The following is a 19034-nucleotide window of genomic DNA, read 5'->3' as shown; positions in this document are numbered from 1 at the left end:
TCCACTTCCCACCTCTGGGACACCAGTTCTCAGGGTGTGCTACAGAGGACCTACATGGTATGACTTTTTGTTGAGTGGGCACTTGCTATTTGGTTCATGCCCTTCAGACTTTAATTGAGGAAACAAGTACTTCACACACTTTGTCACACAAGTGAGCTACTGGCCCAGTTGAGGCAATAACTTAGGGCTCTGCCACCTCTCTCACTCAATCTGTTGCTGGGTAGGTGACAGTTGATTCCTGTTTGGCAGGGCCTTTCTGGCTTCTGCCCTCCATTGAGTTCAGGGACACAGCCTCTTGGCTTTGCTATTCTCAAGAGCAGGGATGGGGGTAGGTCCAGGAAGAGCCCCCTTAAATCCCTTTATCTCCCTCAGCAAGAAGCCACAGTGGCTTACCTTGAGGCTGAACCTAGATGCTGCTTTGTGTGTGTGTTACTCCAATAATCATAATTTACATTTTACCCACCTTCAGACATAAAAACAGCAGTCATTTAAAGTAAGAACATAGTCCCAGTCATATTTTATCTCTAGGGCCATATTCTATCTCAGGTCAGAAAACAGAGGCTCTGGAGGGATTGGTGTTGCATGCAAGACCCTGTGCTGATGGCAGACAGCCTGGCACAGAGTGGGCTGCTCAGCAAGTACTTCTGTGAATTGCTATAATAGACAAAGAATACAAATTGTGTTCTATTTTCAAATAAAAAACAAAAAAAGCACCAGCTATTGTGCATTCTGAGTGATCAGCATGATGGACTGCAAGAACTCACCCCCTCTTCAACATCTTCATATTACTCCCGTCTTAGAGACAAGGAATTAGAGGCACAGGTAAGCAGCACCCCAAGGCCATCCAACTGAGATGAGGAAGAGGCAGGATCCGAGTCCAGCCACTGTGGCTCCTGCGACCACACTGTACCAAACCCTCTGTGCAAAGGCATGGTCACAGTAGCTGTTTTAGAGCTTTCTAGGCAGCATTCTGAATGTATTGTTGAAGAGGGCAGCCACCGGCCACAGGTGGCTCTGGAGCCCTTGAACTGTGGCTGCAGTGCTGAGGGACTGCTTGGTGTGCAAAGGGAGGCAGTCCACCCCACACTCAGCACTGGTTGTCACCAGCTCTGAATCGCAGCCAAAAAAAACTAGCAGCAACCCTGAGCTTAGAGAGTGAGACCTGGTCCTAGTGGTCAGACCCTTCACCTGCCCTAGAAACAAGGAAGCCAAGCAGGATAGAGATGACAGAGCCCCACCCTTAGGATCCAGGCCACACAATGAGAATGGGGAGCTGCTCTCTGGTACTGAGACACTTCTGATCACCAAGACCTTTGTCTCTGCCTTTCTGCTCTCCATCACTGTCCACTTTCCTTTACATAAGCACATGACTGGACTGCACAGTTTATGCATATAGGGAGGAAAATCTTGCCCATGGCTCTGCACATTGAGCAGAAGACCTCCAAGCCCTTGGGCATGGTAAGTTCTCCAACCCATCCAGCTCTTGATCCAGACTCAGGCTCTCCACCTTGGGGCTTATTGGTGATGGCAAAGCCTTAATCCATGCCAGGAACTTGGCGCAGAACCTGCCTCCTGTGCTGCTGTCAGCTGGTGTATGTGCAGGCAGTGCAGACTCATTTTAATATTGGCCGGAGCTAAACCTCATTAGAAAAGTAAATTTGCTGTAGCTGCAGGGGAAAATGCAAGCAACCCACACAACCTTCTCAAAGCTAAACAGAAAACACAGTATTTAGACTGTTTGATGCAATGTGTCCTTGTCACCAGGTGCAGAGCCTGGGACACAGTAGGTACTTAAGAGCCAAGGCCAGTGGACTGAATTCTGGGTGACTTCTGGCCAGTCACCTTTCAGCATGGAGGGTAAATAGTCATAGATTTAGAGTGTTCATAAATCTCAAAAAATTTTCGACAACCATTTACTGGCAATATGGAATGATTTACAGTGAAAAACTCACTAGATATGAAAATGTCAGTTTTGTTGCTTTTTAGTGGAGAGATGCTCTGGGTAATTTGGTTCTGGACCAGGAAGAGTTAGGTCTAGTTCAAAGTCAGAGGTTAGACAGCTACATGGGTTAAAGGTGGGAGACAGACTGACTGTAGAAGGTCTGAATAGGGAGAGGCATCTCCATAGATGGTTTGGACAGGGCCAGTCTGGATTAGCCAGGCTTGACCACTGGCCTTCCAATTCTACAGCTGTCCAGATACTGGGAGAGTAGAGCAGGGAAGGAGAGTGCACAAAATGTATAAATGAAATCAACATTCATAGCCCTGGACTTAACAGTGTAAAGGGATGATGATTCCCCAATTTACAGACTGTCAGGAAAACATGCCTCAGAGGACTCTTATTGCTCAAAGTCCACTTAGCTGGGTAGGTACTGACGTGTAGGACCTTGGTGAGCCCATCCAGCAGCCTGTCTCCTCTGGACCATGACCATGTCTCCTTGCTGGTCTTCGGGGGATTTCCAGAGATCTTGCCTGGAGCCCTGGCAAGAAGGATGCTACACGGGGAAGGGCTCTCTCCCTCTTCCCTTGGTGTCAGACTTAGCCATGCTCTGCCTTCTGCCCCATCACACTACATTCTAGGACCAGGTAAGATGGGTGAAAGCCAGAAGGTGATAATTCCTGAACACTGGGTAATGGCACACCAGGAGGGTCTCTTTCACACCTCCTGGAACACTTCGCTTTTGAGTCCATGACCTATCCCTGCTGTGAGCCTCTCTGACAGAGTCTTTCTCAGTGGACAGCCCACCGGCTCCAGCAAGGGGCCTCCCTAGGAGAGGATGACCCACAATGTTGTGCTGAGGAAGGCTTTGTATATTCCGACTTCTGCTGCACCTGCCTAAGGTTTCACTCTGCCTGCTCGTTGCCTGTCTCACGCTCTGATTTCTCCTTTGGCTGAGGCCTCTCCTCTCCTACAGTTGTCAGGCAGAGGAGCACCCAGAAATCCTCATTCTTCTCTTCTAGCCACATGGGACCACCAGAATCCCTGGCTCATAGAGCCTGGCTTCTTGGTTAGCTCGCAAGTTTCCATATCTTATCCTTGCAAAATCTCATCACTCTGGGATCCATATCATGAAGGTATGATAGACTTGGTCCCCTCCCCTAAAAACTGTGGGGAAAAAAATCCAAGTGTACTGAAGAGCCCGAGCAGAAGAAATGGGCTTCTTTCTTTGGGCAGCTGTTCTCTGCTACGGATTCCCATTCTGTAGTTGAGTTCCCCAGTGATTTACCTGCCCCAGGCTTCAGGTGGAGCATTCGGTGCACGTCATCCAGAAACACATGCACATATCCAATCACACCCACAGGCACTTGGGGAGCAGATATACAAATAGCAGCAAGACAATGGCCTCAGTGCCAAGTGGGGCACGAATGCATTTCTTCTTCTGCTCTCATCCCCCAGGAAGCATTTTCCTCTTGTTGAAAGGGGCAGGGAGGAGATGGCGTGCAACTCCAGGACCTTTGGGGATCCTGGAAGTGAATTGAGTAGAGTGGGAGGATTTGGGAGGGTTTCACGATGAACACAGAGAGGACTCGATATTTGGTTCAGGAAGGCCAAGAGTGGGCACCAACTGAGCAGATTCTACAAGGAAATGCCTCGGCTCTGTAGTGATTCTTGACAGAAGAAAGGAGATGTAAGGACAGACGATCTAGAGCAACAGCCCTACACAGCTAAATACCCAGCACACCACCAGTCACTTTGTGTGCCTGCCATTTACGAATACACCCCCACAAGCCCCCATCACCACCATTGTTTCTGTGCTAGGCACATGGACATTCGCTTGAAACTGTGTGCCAGATAGCCCAAGATCAACATCCTACTGGGCACTCCAGATAAGCTGGTCTCCATAGAGAAGTACTCCACAAGCATGGGAGAAGCCACTGTCAACAAAGGGCCCTTCTGAGGGGCCCGTGCAATAGAAATCTGGGGGTCACGTCAGCATCTTTAAGCTATCCAGTGAATGCATAACTAGGACAAGATCTGGCTGGGTGAGAAAGACCAAGTTTGTATGTGTGTGTGTGTGTGTGTGTGTGTGTGTGTGTGTGTGTGTGTGTGTGTGGTGTGTGTGTCGGGGGAGGGGGGTCTTGAACTGAGCTGCTCAGTAGGAGGCTGGCACCCCTGTTTCCTGAGGTGCTGGATCGAATGCTTTCTCTCTTGTCTCACATCTCAGTTTCCTTTTCTGAACTTGTATGATCAAGTGCACAGAGGAAGGTGATGATCTGGTCTTGTTTCCTTTCTCTTTGCTGCACTGAAGGACTCAGGGATTTGCTGTCACTTTTGACATCTCTCAGCGCCTCAGCCTCAGCACCCACAGAAAAGATGCGGTGCTTGACTCCCCTCAAAAAGATTACATTGTAAGTGCCCTGGAGAGGAGAGTGGTTGGGGTGCCTGCTGGTGAGCAGGGGTGCGGCTAGAGCTGGCCCCCACTCCTCCTATAGTCCTGTGGGCCACCAGGAACCACCTGCTGAGGTGGCAAGGGACAGAATAGCTAAGAGAAAGACCAGTTGTGAGAAGACTCTCAGAACCAGTTCTTGCCTTCATCCTGATGGAACGGGGCAAGCAGAGTCCTAGCTTTATTTTCTAAGCCCCTCAGGTGCAGGCCCTGGCAGCCGGCCCTCTTTCCCGTTGTCCCCATTTTGTGCAACACACACACACACACACACACACACACACACACACACACACACACACCCGGCGCGTGCACGAGGGCGGACATGGCGTGGGTACTGATGGGGACGCATAAAGGGGCTCTGTGCACCACGGCGGTAGGGGCGCGGGGCGCGGGACACTGACCTGCGGCGGCGAGTCCATATCGTCCCCGGCGCGGTCCATCGCGGGTGGCAGTCCTATGCTCTGGCCCCAGCGCCCCAAGGCTGCTGCCCTGCGATGCGCGCGCTTCTCTCTCGGGGCGTTCTCCGGCTCCGTGCCCTCGGGGGCCACTTCATAGCCGCGGGCCCGCTCGTCCACAGCCCCGGCCGGCCCGCTGCCACCGCCCGGCTGCTTCTGGGCTCAGCCAGGCGGCGGCCGGAGCCCCGGAGCGCTCGGGAGGGCGCGGGCGGCGACAGAAGCCCCAAGAGGCGACGCGCGGGCCGGCCGGGCCGGGGTGGCGGGGCGCGCGGCCGGAGCCCAGCAGAGCGGGCCAGCGCGTGGTGCCCTCGGCGCTGGCGGCGGCGGATGCGCGGTGCGGCCGCGGCTGTGACAGCGCCTCCCGCCCCGCCCCCACGCGCCCCGCCCCCGCGAGCCCGAGCTGCCGGCGGGACCAGAGCCACGAGCGGTCCGTACCAACCTCCCGGGCTGAGGCGGGGGCCGACGCTGGACCCCTCCCCGAGCTTGGTATCACCTCCCCGCGCTCCCCGCAGTAGCCCTCCCGCTGGGGCGACTTGGGCTTCGGGTGTTGGAGCGGCTGCGGGTGGGGCCCAGGGCACCCCAGCTTTGGCTCGAAGGGTGAGAGCGCGCCCGCCCATTCCGCACCCCCAGCCCATCCGCCTCCATCCCTCCATCCTGGCTGCTCAGGCCCCTGGCTTGGCAGACTCTCTCAAAGGGCGATTGTTTCAAGGCTGGGATGCTGTGGGTGGGGGGTGGTGGCGCGGGGACCTTTCTGCGGGGACTAAGACTCTGAGCTGGAGACGAAGGAGGGTGGGGCCCCCAGCTTGGCTTCGGACAATCCGAAGTGGATACAAGGCTGATTGTGTGCGTTGGAGATGAAAGTCCCCAGGAGCCTGCCAGTGGGGCGGCCCCACCTGTGGGCACTGGTTTCTTTAAGGACATGTCAAGCTGTTGAGTGTCACTCTCTCCGCTCCCAATGTAATGCACTGGACATTCTAATAAGGATGCAGGAGGCACTGCCTAGTTCAGAAGGGCCAAGCCATGGCCATGGCCAAGGTGGGTGGGCAGGCAATCCAGGAATTTCTCAGCACTGGGGGTCTGGGAGGCAGGTAGTGGGGTGTGTGTGTGTGTGTGTTCGTACAGGGGCCATGCAGTCATCCTGGGGGTCTGGGAGGCAGGTAGTGGTGTGTGTGTGTGTGTGTGTGTGTGTGTGTGTGTGTGTGTGTGTTCGTACAGGGGCCATGCAGTCATCCAGCGGGAGGTTTCTAAAGCTTTTGTCCACTAGCCAGAGCCTAAGACACCATCCATATACATTCCTGATAGTCCTCTCTGACACCTGTGGGCAGGGCCTGCAGCTGTGTCCTCTTGAGAACTCCAAAAGGCCAGTTCCTGTCAATGTGGGTGCTTTCTCCAGTTTCTGTCTCCTCCTTCCTTACCCCAAAGATCCACAGCTAGGCATTGCTGGATCAAAGTGTTCTTTACACTGTGGGCTGACGCTGAGCACACAGGTCTTCACCGTCTCCTCAGCCTGGTGCTCCTCTTGGGTGTATGGACTCCAGAACCACTTTGGTTCAAGATTCAGAGGTCCATGTCATCCCATAGATGATGGAAAACCATAATTATTGTCTCTAGAGAGAGACTTCCTCCAGACTCTTCTCCCCTTACTCCATGGCAGGGAGCTCAGGCTATGCTGCTCCTCTGCATCTCCCTGAGTTAACTCACAATTACCCAGTGGCAGGGCAGACAAGGCCTTGAAGACTGTTCCTACCAACAAGGCAACTCATGCCCCAGACAGGACCATCCATGTGTGGGGTCATACCCACTTCTTATCTCTCTCCCAGGACTGTGCCCAATCCCTAGGTGAGGAGTTCCAGGCAATGGTGGAGTAATGAACAGGTTGAAAGGTACTAGCCAAGTGTCCTGGCCAAAGATTACCTCTGAGCCCATCTCCTTAGTAATAAGACAGACTTTCGGGAAGCTGTCAAGCTCTTGTCTGGTCCCACAAGGCTGTGGCCAGCAAATGTCCTCTGGTTGTTCTGTGGGGTGGTTCCTCCTCTAGCTTGCAGTTCAACCAGATGAAACACGAATGGTTGCAAGTTTTCTCTCACCATTCTTGTGAGAATGATGGTGATAATAAAACCCCATTCTGGAGCCCTGTCTTGCAAGTTAGCCTCAGGCTCTGTTTGTGGTGTTTTTTAAAATATTAATTGACAACGTCAGCTTGAAAGTTAGCATGAGAAGGCCCAGCGAAAAGACAGCAGCCTGTCTTCATTTTGGCAGTATTCCACTGGTGTGGACCCACAGATAGATATGTCTATGTACACACACAGTGGTGCACACAGATATACAAGTAAGCATAGAAAAATGAGTGCAAATACATGTTCTCTCATCTACCTCGTGTGCATGTGTCAATGTGTGTACAAACATGCCTGCACCCTCCTGCTACCCCCACCAGTCAGCAGTGTTTCCATTTCCTGCATCCTTACAACTTGGTCCTTGCTCCAAAAATCTGGAGCATCTCCTAGATCTCCCTGAACGACTCATCTTTCCTTATTCCCCCCTCTTCTGCAGGAAAGAGCCCCTCTTCTCAGAGGTCCCCAAAGCTTATCACCAGAATGTTTAGTATGCAAAGCTCGGGCCCTGTCTGCCTTCTGTTTATTGTGTAGTTAAGCAGGACAGCAGCCCTGCTCCATCCTCTGATTCTGGCCTAGTTCCCATAATCTGAATCCCAGAAGGGTCCCATAAAAGCATCAATCTGCAATGCAACACCCCCTCCCACCAAAATCTGGGACCAGATCACCTGTGCCCAAATTTCATATGAATAGTAATGAGTTTAGTCTTGCTGGTTCATTGTTCCCCTAGTGGTTTCACTGCTTGGCTCTCTTTCATAGAGATCTTTGCTCTGCTCCACGCCTGTCATTGGTGGTGTCTTTTCAGGCCATTCTTTCCTTCTCAGCTATGCAAGGGACTAAGATAACTGAGCCATGCCCTGGCCCCAGGTGGTAGCAGGCTTTCTTTTGGGTCACTAACCAGCTCCCAAATAAAGACACAGGGACCTCTCATTACTTATGAATGCTCAGACTTATCTTATGCTTGTCCTACTAGCTCTTATAACTTAAATTAATGTGTTTTTCTTTATCTATATTTTGCCTGGGGGCTTTTCCCCTTCCTTTCATTCTGTGTGTCCCACTCTGGCTGGCCCTGGACATCTTCTCTTTCTCTCTTGTTCTCTTCTATCTTGAGCCTCTATTCCTTCTCTTATTTATCCCCTCTGGCCTCAAGCTCAGCCTATCCCTCTTATGCATGGCTATTGGCCATTCAGCCTTTAATTATTAGACCAATCAGGTGCCTTAGGCAGGCAAGGTGAAACAATAACACATCTCTATGTAATTAAACAAATGCAGCATAAACAAATGTAATACACCTTTGCCTAGTTAAAGTAACACATTGCACAACACAAGGCCCTCTGCCTGACTTTTTAGTCCCTCTTAGCTGTCTGATGGCTGAGGCTCTGTTTTTAGGGAGTCTTCTGCTATCCCTTCTCTTGCACTGGGGCTCTTCAGTAGTAATTTCAGTGCTATGAATGGACAGGCCCAGTGAGGTGTCCCTCATTCCCCAGTGCATGAGCTCACTTGTCATGGCCCAGGCAGGGACATATCAATGTGTGTATGCCCACCAGGTATACTCTCACCCAGAAGTATAGTGGAGAGAGGAAAACTGTGTTTTCTCTGGACAGTTGCTTAGGGTCCCTGAGGATGGGTTATGACTTGCAAAGTTCGGCAGAAAATTTCATAGGATATATGTCCTCAGAGGCTCTTTACTGATTGTGTGGATGTGCTATTTGAGGTGGTTGAGTTAGTGGCTCTGAGAAAGGTGAGCACACCTTTCCACTCTTCCCTTTTATTAAGAGACTGTTGGTCCTGATTTGGGAACTCAGATACCCTTATTTCTCCCAGGAAACTGGAAATGGTCATTTGATCACAAAGACTCTCAAGCTCCCTTCTTGTGTTCCATTCCTGCCTCCTCTGAACTCCACTCATTGCCATGGTGCAGCTGCACAGCTTTAGAATACTTCCGTAATTTACTGTCTGCCCTTTGCATTTGGGAGCTGAGGGAGATGGGAACATTGCCCTGTGCCTTGGGAGAGACTCTCTCAGAGGCAAGTCTAGGACTCAGCTGTGTGCTCTGGGGGAAGTGAGAATAATCCAGGTTACCTATAACCTTCCTACCTGCTCTTCCACAGCCTCTGATGAGTCTCAAATATGAGCTGCAACCATCCTCCCATCCCAGCTACACATACCTGGGTTCTGGAGAGGTTTTTTTTTTTTGACTGGGTTTTTCTGTGTAGTTTTGGTGCCTGTCCTGGATCTTGCTCTGTAGACCAGGCTGGCCTTGAACTCTCAGAGATATGCCTGGCTCTGCCTCCTGGGTTCTGGGATTAAAGGTGTGCACCACCACAGCCCAGTCCTGGAGGTTTTATTATTATTTTTTTATTTATATGTACATGCTTTCATTTGTTCCCCTAATTTCTATTGAGATTCTGTCATATCTCAGTCCACAGAGTTAGAACAAGGGTTGACAACCACCAAACAGCTAACACTGATAAGGCCTTTTCATAGACCAGTCTTCCTGTACATTAACTGATTTCATGACACAAGATATTATTTATGAGGAGCCATTTATGACAAAGCTCTATTATGATTTCCACTGTAGAGGTCAGCAATCTAGAGCATAGTGTTTAGGTAATTTAATCAAGGTCACCGGCTCAGCAATGACAAAGTTGGCTTTGAATCAGGAGGTTGAGCTCCAGCACTCAGCTCTTCATCATCAGAGTACCTCAGGAGTTTGGGAGCTGTTGGTTGCCCAAGAGTCAGAGCACATATGGATGGAGAATGAGCTGTAGGAGGGAAATGATAGAGTCGAGGGTCAGAGATGTTGGGACAAGGAAGCACTATTTAAGGAAGTCACATTTGAGCTGATACCTGCAGAGTGTAACACTAGGAATGGTGGTTGGGACTGGCCAAGAGATTAGTAAGGCAAAACCAGTGTTGGAAAAAGGAACCAGTCAAGATGAGTAATGCTGTAAAGCAGTGGGTAAGGAGTCAGAGAGAGACACAGACATACATACATACATACATATGGACACACACACACACACACACACACACACACACACACACACAGAGAGAGAGAGAGAGAGAGAGAGAGAGAGAGAGAGAGAGAGAGAAGAGAGAAAGACAGACAGAGAGAGAGAGAGAGAGAGAGAGAGAGAGAGAGAGAGAGAGAGAGAGAGAACCATGAAGTGAGAAAGACAGTCTCTCTTTGGACTTTGACCATGACTGATATCCTGTACTAGTGTATTCCAGAGAAAAGCTGTTCAATAAATATGATGGATGTAGTTGTTTAATTTCCTGCCTAAATGCTCCTCCATAGCTGGGTGATGAGCAAACATCTTAGACATCTGGGTATTGGAAGAGCTTCTGCACAAACGACTCTGCACAACTTCGTTTTGGGACTTGGAAAATGTAGGAAAGGAGTAAGAAGACATCTCTCATGGGTTCTCTAACTCCAGCATCAGCCCATCCATCGATCCTTCATCTGTCTTTCCTTCCTGACTTCAAGGACTTCTTTAGCTATGAAATTTTCTATGCTTGAATCACAGAAATGGAAGTCTGGTTTCTACTTCCAGGCCAATTGTTCTTTCAAGAACAAAGTTTCCACATCTCACTTTTCCCATCTGCCTTTCCTCTTGTGCCCCACCGTTGAATTCCTATGCACAAAGGAGGAGGCAGGCAGAGGGCAGGTTTGGGGGCAGATGGAGATCCAGGAAGGGGCTGCTTCAGAAGGCAGAAATGGGAGAGGAACAGAGGCAAACAGTGGGAAGCTGTCTGTGTTCTTAATGCTATCATATAGAGGTTTGGTATACAGTGAGCTGTGTGTGGGGATTTGGAGAAAGAGGAAGAGATGCCTTCTAACAGATGCAGGTAAATTTCAGATGTCCAGGAATTAACTGTGATTAGGTATAGTTTTTAAAAGAATCATTGTTCTGAAAGACTTTAGAAACAACTCAGTGCATTGGAAGGCAGCCTCTTCCCTCCATCTCAAGCTTCTTTGGGCCTGTGATTTCTGCTTATGGCTTTTACTAGCACCAAGAGTGTACAGAAGCTGGGGAGAGGGTGATCAAGAATTGGTACCCAGATGCCTCTTGGACAGCCTGGCTACGCCCTGAAGTATGTGTGCCACACAGGGGTGAGGGACTTGTCCCTGCTGCTCTCTGATGGCCACCAGCAGGAGGAACTCCCTGAAGAGCATTCCCTTGTTGGCTTTCTGAGATGAGCTCAAGTCTCTCAGGGTTTTCGGGGAACAAGAAGAGGAAATAGGGACATACACACTCATGGGAAGGGCATTGCATGCTGAGACAGAGTTTGTTCTTCTGTGGATATCAGAGAGACGTGATGGGGGCAAGGCCACAGGAAATCTCTGGAACCTACTCTCGACAAATCATGTAGCAGGAGGCAGGCCTTCACTGAGATCCCAAAGCTTGCAGTCCTTGGTGGGCTGTCCGCACAATTTACCCTCAAGCCTCTGGTCTGCATCCATGCTGAGCACTGGAAAAACCGTATTATCCTTTGGTTTCTTCCTGCCTGAAAGCACACTGAAATCTCTGTGGGGAGCTGGTGATCTGTCCTCACACAGCCCAGTGAGGGATAAAGGGTTCACAGAGTTAGGGAGAGCTTTAATCAGGACTCTTGGGTTTGAGCACACATCTGACAGTTTTAATTCTCCAGCTCTGTTTCCTGAAAATGGATGGTCATTTTGAGCTTTCTGGTCTCTAATCCCCCATTCAGAAAAGCAAACACCCTAAATCCTCAATAATGTAGGTTTTACAGTCTTACACACATGTCTGTGTTTCAGCACCAAGGCCAGCACCACTCACAGGCAGCATATGTTCCTCACATCAGGACTCAAGCAGAATCCAGGCTCTGAGGACCCAACTTGTGCTTGGCAGGAGGACATCACATCGTGGAAGCCAGGCTGACATTACATGAAGTCTTTTCTGGACATGGTAGTTGTCCATCTTTGAAAAATGATAGCCTCTCTCTCTCTCTCTCTCTCTCTCTCTCTTTTTTCTAAGTAGAAATAGGGTATTCAGGGAATGTCAGGATAAGGCTAAGCAACCTATCAAGGATAACAAATCAATTTTACTGTGCATGCCAATTCTGTAAATTTGTTGTGAATTATGAAATGCTGTGAAATATTCTGAAGTCACACGTGGGCTAAACAGGACAGAACAGCATGACTACTTAGTGATGTTTGCTTTGATTGGGTAGTGGGATGTTAGGGTAATTGTGTGTGTGTGTGTGTGTGTGTGTGTGTGTGTGTGTGTGTGTGTGTGTGTGTGTGTGTGTATGTGTGTGTGTGTGTGTGAGAGAGAGAGAGACAGAGAGAGAGACAGAGAGACAGAGACAGAGAGAGACAGAGACAGACAGAGAGAATGGTGTGTAGCCATTTCTAGTACACTAGGTGATATTATCTAAATGTCTCAGATCCATTTGGTTTTGAGGATTGCATATCCTTCTCATTCAACAGTGTTTCATTTTTTGTTCTCTCATTTAATCAACATTTGCAGAGTGCTTTTTAGGCTCTTGCTACCAGGCATTATATTCTATTTTCCCTCAGCCCTAGCTTATAGTCTACAACTAAAGGGGTACAGATGGATACAACTATGGAATCAAGACTGCTTAGAAGGCTTGGTGACATGTTCTTAGGGCATAGAAGTCAGGATGAATTCTGGGCCAGTGGGTTACTCAGATCAAGTTATGGTCATTTCTGCAAATGGGCAGCCTGTGGAAATCCTGAACGAGGATTTCTCAGAGTGAAGTGCTGATATCTAGAGAAAGGCCTTCACTGTGGGGCACAAGCGTTCTGATAAAACAGTGCATGGCTTTTGCCTATCATTTCAGCATATGTTATTACAAAGTCCACATCTATGTCTACCTTGGATTTGAACAACAGAGCTCCATTGGTGCCATAGAGGAAGACCCAGCAAGTCCTAAGTTGGAAATCACCATTTGATCTTCAAATGCTGTTTTAGGGATGGCAAGGAGGACTGGGATGTCTGCATTCTGACTGAGTCTTGAGGCATAAGAATGGGGGTACCCTTACATGTGAGCATGCAGGAAGACCAAAGTTCAAGAAACTCATCATGAATTAACTCCAAATGCTTCTAAACAATTCTTTCCTATGAGGTTGTGGCTATCACAGTTACAACAATTCTAATGCCCATTCTTCTTATTCTCTGGCACACTGCTCATATCTTCGTAGGTCTTCATGTTATTTATTTGTGAACAATAAGGCCAAGTTGATAATTTGTAATTGGGTACACTAAAGCTCATGGAGGAAAGGAAGCTACCAAGCCATATGCCACAGTATGACCTTCGGTAGGCACCCACCCCAGTCGGCTTGGAAAGCCAGAGCACACCCAGGGTCAGGAGCCTTTAATGGCTGAGCTGAAACCCTACCATTTGTCATAGTGGTAAGCAGCAAATCTCCCAGTCTCATTTGAAGATCCCACAATTAAACAGGCAGAGAAATGTATGTCATAAAATATGCATATTGTTTCCTTCCAACAACAGCATTTTAATCTCTCTTAGCTCATAGCCCAAATGAGCAGTGGGAGGCACGATCTTTCACTGCACATTAAAATCGGTTGTCAGCCAGCGCTGTCTTCTGGGGTGAATGCCGATCGTTGTGACTGTCACCATTGTCACCACTCCACTATTATCACCCCATTATTCTTCTTACAGTCGGTGTATAAGTTCATAAGAGTTTCCACAGAAGTGCAGACCATGTCTTGCTCTTCCACCCAGTAAAATGTTTGGCACATGCCTGGTGAATGTCTGAGTTGTGAATATTTTTAAATGGATAAATGAATGAGGTTTAACATAAATCATGTTGTTTGCTCTTAAGTGTGACCCCATGAAATGAGCTTCTGTGTGTTACCACATCCTCATCAAATCTAAGGCAACAGATGCACAGGACATTGTCTTGAAATAGACCTTGTGTTGTGGCCTGACCTCATGGAGATATATTATGCTTGGATCAAGTTCCCCTTCCCCATGAACATCTGATCACCAGGCTCTCTGCCTCAGTTTCCCTCTTGTCTCTGGCTTCCATCCATTCCTACACCCATTTAACTCCTGTGCCTTGACAGATGAGCTCATTCCCATGGATAATGGCTCCTTGTCAGCACTAGAGCCCGGGGAACAAATTTTTCATTATTGGACAAAGCTGACATGCAAGGACAATTGGACTAAATTGATTGTATTTTCCAAATCATCACCCAGCTTCTAATTCTATCTGTGAGATGAACTAATGTGAACTAGAATTAGCTTCTAAATTGAGAATCCAGGTCCTTGACCAGGAGGGAAGAATGGGTCCTTGTGTCATCCAGCAAGGAGTAAGTCTACAGACTTCCCAGAATTACACATTCAGGGTAGACCTGGTCACACTGTCTGTTTGCTCTGCCTCCATCTTCCATCTCCTCCACACTTAGTAGAGCCATCCCGGGACCAGCTCAGATCAGTAGTAGCATGGATTCTGGGTCTATTGTCACCCCACATACAACCACAGCAATGGATAGCAGTGGGCTAAAAGAAGCCTGCTGCCTCAGAGGCAACCACTTGTTGTTTCTAAACTCCTACGGATTCTCCATCCTTCATCTCAGAGACAAGCTGGTCCTACTTCTGTTTCAACCCAATGGCAGAGGCCCCATGGCCTTTCACCTTCCCATCCCACCTCCAGTCTGTTTCCTACAGAAGAAAGCCCTTCTTAGTCAAATTGAAACGTGCCTCCCTTGGGGACTTGGGGATTTGTCATCTTGAGCAGTGCTCCTCAGACTTAAAATACCCAGGAATCTTCTGACCAGTATATAATTAAAGTGCAGATTCTGATTCAGGAGTCCCAAGGTACTGCCTTTCAAAGTGATAAGGATGTTTCTGGCCCATGAATGTCCCTCAGAGTAATAGCAAGTCCTCTCAAGCACAGGCCAACTGTGTGTGAAGGTGGGAGGGTGCTCACCTTTAGATGGGAAGGTGCTCACCTTTAGATGGGATGGTGCTCACCTTTAGATGGGATGGTGCTCACCTTTAGACTTTTCTTCACCAGGATCAAAGTTATGCATTCTGTTAAGTGCAGAGAAGGTTTTAGAAGTTCACAGAAAGTTAAGTCTAGATGGAATCTTCTCCTCCAAAGGAGTCATGTCTAATTTTATTCGTTTTATAAAAGAGGCAACCTATGTCCACAAAGGTCAGAACAACCACTTACAGAGACAAAGCAAGCAAGCAGAACCTAGAACTAGATGTGGGCAGCTAAGTTTCTCTTCTTTGAAACTTCACTGTTTGCAGACTGGGAGGAGGGAGAGGAGGAGGAGATAGGATGATGATAAAATGTGGTGTACAGATGCTGTAGGAGATAGTGGCACAGAGACGTGATATTCCTAGCCTTGTTCCTGAAGGTTAGGAATGGCTGGGGTTTGTAGTTCCTGCCAGGGCACAGGGATTGGAGCTGGACAGATGTGTGTGAAGAAGGAGGCAACTGTCGGGGAAAATACACAGTGGAGACATATGGAAACAGGCCACTAGCACCTTCTATTGAAGAGAAAGAGATAATAAAGGTGGAGGGAGGAAGGAATTGGATCCCTTTGGACATTTCAGCGAAAACAGGCATCTGTAGTCCTGCACCTACAGCCTTTAGCCCTCATCCTCATAGGATATTTAGGCCTCTGCACAGCATCTGTCCTTTGAATATATGCTTTCTCATTTCCATGCAATAAGCATCTCATGGCCAGGAGCAAGATCTGCACAGTTATGTCCTATCCCAAGGCCTTGCATATAGTAGATACTTAATGCATATTTGTTGCATGCCTAAATACTGAATAAATATGTAGAAATAGGATGTCAAAATGCAGGACTGTACATCCTAATACAGAAAACCTGATTACTATAGACAGAAGTACAGATTTTGCTGTCTGGTAATTGAGCTTGATGGCTTTGGCTGCACACAGTGAAGGAAGTTATATAATGATGGTAACTCTTAGTGTGTGGATTAAGGAAGGAGGTAGATACGTCAGGGTGATACGTTCCTTAGGAAAAACTAAGAGTTTTGTCTTGGGCACTAGGTTTGAGAGATATATTAGATATTTCAAGAGAGATGCTAACAGTTGGATGTGACTGGTCTTCTTAGGTCCAGAGAAGCTTTAGAAGGCTGCAGAGGTCGGTCTCTCTCTTACTCTTATTCTGGCAGGGGTAGAAGCAGGTTGATTTCCTCTGAGCATCTACAGAGGAAAGACAGCTTCCCATGCTTTTTGAAGGCTCACAGGTAGGCTGTGGAGAATGAAAACACAAGTAAGGAGACTGTCAAGAGGGAGGCTGCTTCGTGCCATAGCGCAAACCTCGGAGATACTGAAATTATAAAACTAAAGCCCGGGGGAAGAGGCAGCCACAGTACAATGAATAATTTCTGGCACTAAAAATCCTCTTCTCGAATTGGAAAATTTGGTAGCTAAGTTAAAGGAGATGGCAATGATTGAGAAGTAAATTAGTGGCTTCTAAGATCTGAGGGAAGAAGAAGCTCAACCACAGAATAAAATTAATTGAAAATACAGAGGAGAAACAGGATATTTGGAAGACAGATTCTGAAGACTGCTTGTAAAATTTGTAAAAAGTGGATAAAGAAATGTCACAAAAAAAGAACTAATGCAGGATTTTGTTTTTGGTTTGCCAAATACTTAACTTGAGAGATTGAAAGTCTGAAGTTATAGATAAGACGACAAAAATGTCCTACCCAGGCATGCCTTTGGAGAAGCTCAGGGGTGTGACATCTTCATCACAACCCCTACTGATCCCCAAGAGACAGGTTCCTTTACCTGAGCATGCGTTTTTCTTGGTAGCTGGCCCAAATGGGGCTTTGTGGGAAGGCTCATCCTTGGAGTGCAGGGATGCTGGGGCATCCACATGAACACATGAGCTGTGTCTTGTGTGCATACTAGTGAAAAGGGAAGGCTCAGGGCTAGGGCCTGTCTACAAGCCTAAGCCAGCTGGATTGACACCTGAGGTTATCTTTGCCCACTCCCTTTCTTGTGTGTGCATGCCAGTTTGTCCAAATGGCCCCAGGATATAATAGACCTCTGAGAAAGTAATGGTTAAAAACTGGGCAAGGATTCTACACCATTGGGTTGTCATGATTAAGGTACTTGTGTGGAGACACCACAGCATCAATTTGTAATGCCCCTGATATTAATTTTAAGGTACCAGGCAGAACACTTCCAAGCAAAATACATGGTAATCACAACAATTCATTGAATACAACAAGCCTTTGTCAGCAGCTTTTTTGACTGGGATGGGCACCAAGAAGTCTCATCATGGCATCTCCCCCAGAGTACTTGTGCTTGCCCTAGGATGTCTTATTTTGACAATGTGTAGCAATATATAGCTTAGCCTGGCAATTTGAATTAGAAGAATTAGGCAGACCATAAGGTCATCTGGTATACCACAATCTTCCAACCTTCAAGGCTCTTGTGACAGGAATGACAGTCAATAAATGGACACATCTACCTATACTTTTTAGAAATTACTGTCAAATGTAAGCACTCACTACATGCTAGCAATACTTTCAGGAGATAGATCAAGGTATGACTTACTCTGCCCATTTTATAGGCAGGAGAATTGAGGCTCTTGTTAAAGGAAATAGCTATAAGTCCCAGGTGGGTACAATTCTTTACCCCTCTATGAATCCGAATCCTTGCTGTGGTTTTCTTGTAGGCAGTGTGTTTCTCAATTTTTTTACTGTGGACCTGGCTATGGAACTTCTCTTGGACATTAAATGGGGTAGAAATGTCAGGGAACTGAATCTGATTCTGGGCCCAAAGGGACTGTGTGGATTTCCACATTTCCCTCTACCACTGTTGCTGTGGCTATGAGAGGACTTAGTGCACTCTCAGCCTGGACCCTGGATAAATACATGAAGAACAGACTCCCACTCCCACCCTCCAAAACACTTCTGGGTCTACAGTTGGAAGCTGAACTGCCTCTATTGACCACTGATTTCTGGGAGGAAGTGCCTATTGTTGCACACCATTGAGATTATGTGGGTTATTCTTGTTATGTGGAATTATTACAGCAATATGAACTGATGCTTTCAGAGAGTTTATGTTACCAACACTTCAATTTTCATGTGCAAAAAAAATCACCCTGGGGTCCTGTTAAAACACCAATTCATAGAACCGTGGGAGATTCTGGTCCACTCAAGTTTAGAGGAAGTTAGCGTTTTACAGTTCTGGGACAGCCTGTTTTCTTACTGCATGGGGAATGGACAAAACTCAGTAATTTGCCACACTTTCACCTGTGGATGGTAGGCATGGAGTACATTTACAAATCCAGGGCTTTTGGCTCCCAGAGTACAAATATTTCTCCCCCTATATAGCCCAGTGACAGCTCACAGAATGCAAGTGCGGTAGGGGCAGCCCATTAGTATTGAGACTTGGCTAAGTCTGCGTGCTATGAATGGCATAGTTCTAATCTAGCAAATTGTTCGAGAAACTTGGTTAATGCTGTACTCACAGCTGCAGCATCTTGAAGGGAGCTGTTTCTCCCTGCACACGCACACACACACACACACACACACACACACACACACACACACACACACACACAGAGGCACGGCACTTTTCTTTCTGTAAGGATCAAATTGGCCTCCTTGTTCTGACTCAAAGCAGCTGTTTATTTGTTGTTCTCGTGTTTTCAACTGTTGTGATGAGGTTTGCTTCCTTCTTCTTTAACTGAATTACGTGCAGTTTAGCTCTTCAGTACAAGCTGCAGATTGAGCTGAATCCTTCTATCGTGTGAGCTCCAGATTCCTCCTCATTCCATAGCCCAATTAGAGCAGCACTGACATCGGGTACCTAGGTCCAGAGGCCCCCACGAGGAAAAAGGACAGAAATGCAGGGTGTTCCTTCAGCTGCCCCTGATTCTTCCCTTCATCTATTGGTGGGAAGACAGCTCTGAATGGGCCAGGCAGGCAGTTGGGGTTGGGCGGCCTTCAGGAGCTCCTTCTCTCCCCGTATCCCCAGACCCATGGTTAGAGAGTAGCTGGGAACTCAGACAGCCAGATCTGTCTGGTTAGTCTAAGTTTATGTTTGGCTGATGACACCAAG

The 19034-nt window shown here is 47.9% G+C and overlaps 2 protein-coding genes across 5 annotated transcripts in view; one reads left to right on the top strand and one right to left on the bottom strand.

Annotated features, from left to right (window-relative positions):
• The window catches only part of B3gat1 (beta-1,3-glucuronyltransferase 1), a 28590-nt gene extending 23301 nt beyond the window's left edge, over positions 1–5289 (bottom strand). The window contains exon 1 of one of the 4 annotated variants that reach the window (XM_036192222.1): positions 4790–5289. The gene's annotated coding sequence lies outside the window, so the exon portion shown is untranslated. The remainder of the gene's footprint in view (positions 1–4789) is intronic. The other 3 variants (XM_036192221.1, XM_036192224.1, XM_036192223.1) reach the window with 3 other exon arrangements.
• LOC118586852 (atherin-like) overlaps positions 4793–19034 on the top strand; it is a 36286-nt gene continuing 22044 nt past the window's right edge. The window contains exon 1 of the mRNA XM_036192225.1: positions 4793–5440. Coding sequence (XP_036048118.1) covers positions 4883–5440 — 558 coding nt within the window. The 5' untranslated portion in view covers positions 4793–4882. The remainder of the gene's footprint in view (positions 5441–19034) is intronic.

Source organism: Onychomys torridus, chromosome 7 (assembly GCF_903995425.1).
Source record: "Onychomys torridus chromosome 7, mOncTor1.1, whole genome shotgun sequence".
Classification (NCBI taxonomy): domain Eukaryota; kingdom Metazoa; phylum Chordata; class Mammalia; order Rodentia; family Cricetidae; genus Onychomys; species Onychomys torridus.
Note: the sequence above shows the minus strand (reverse complement) of the source record. Positions and strands in the feature narration are given on the sequence as shown.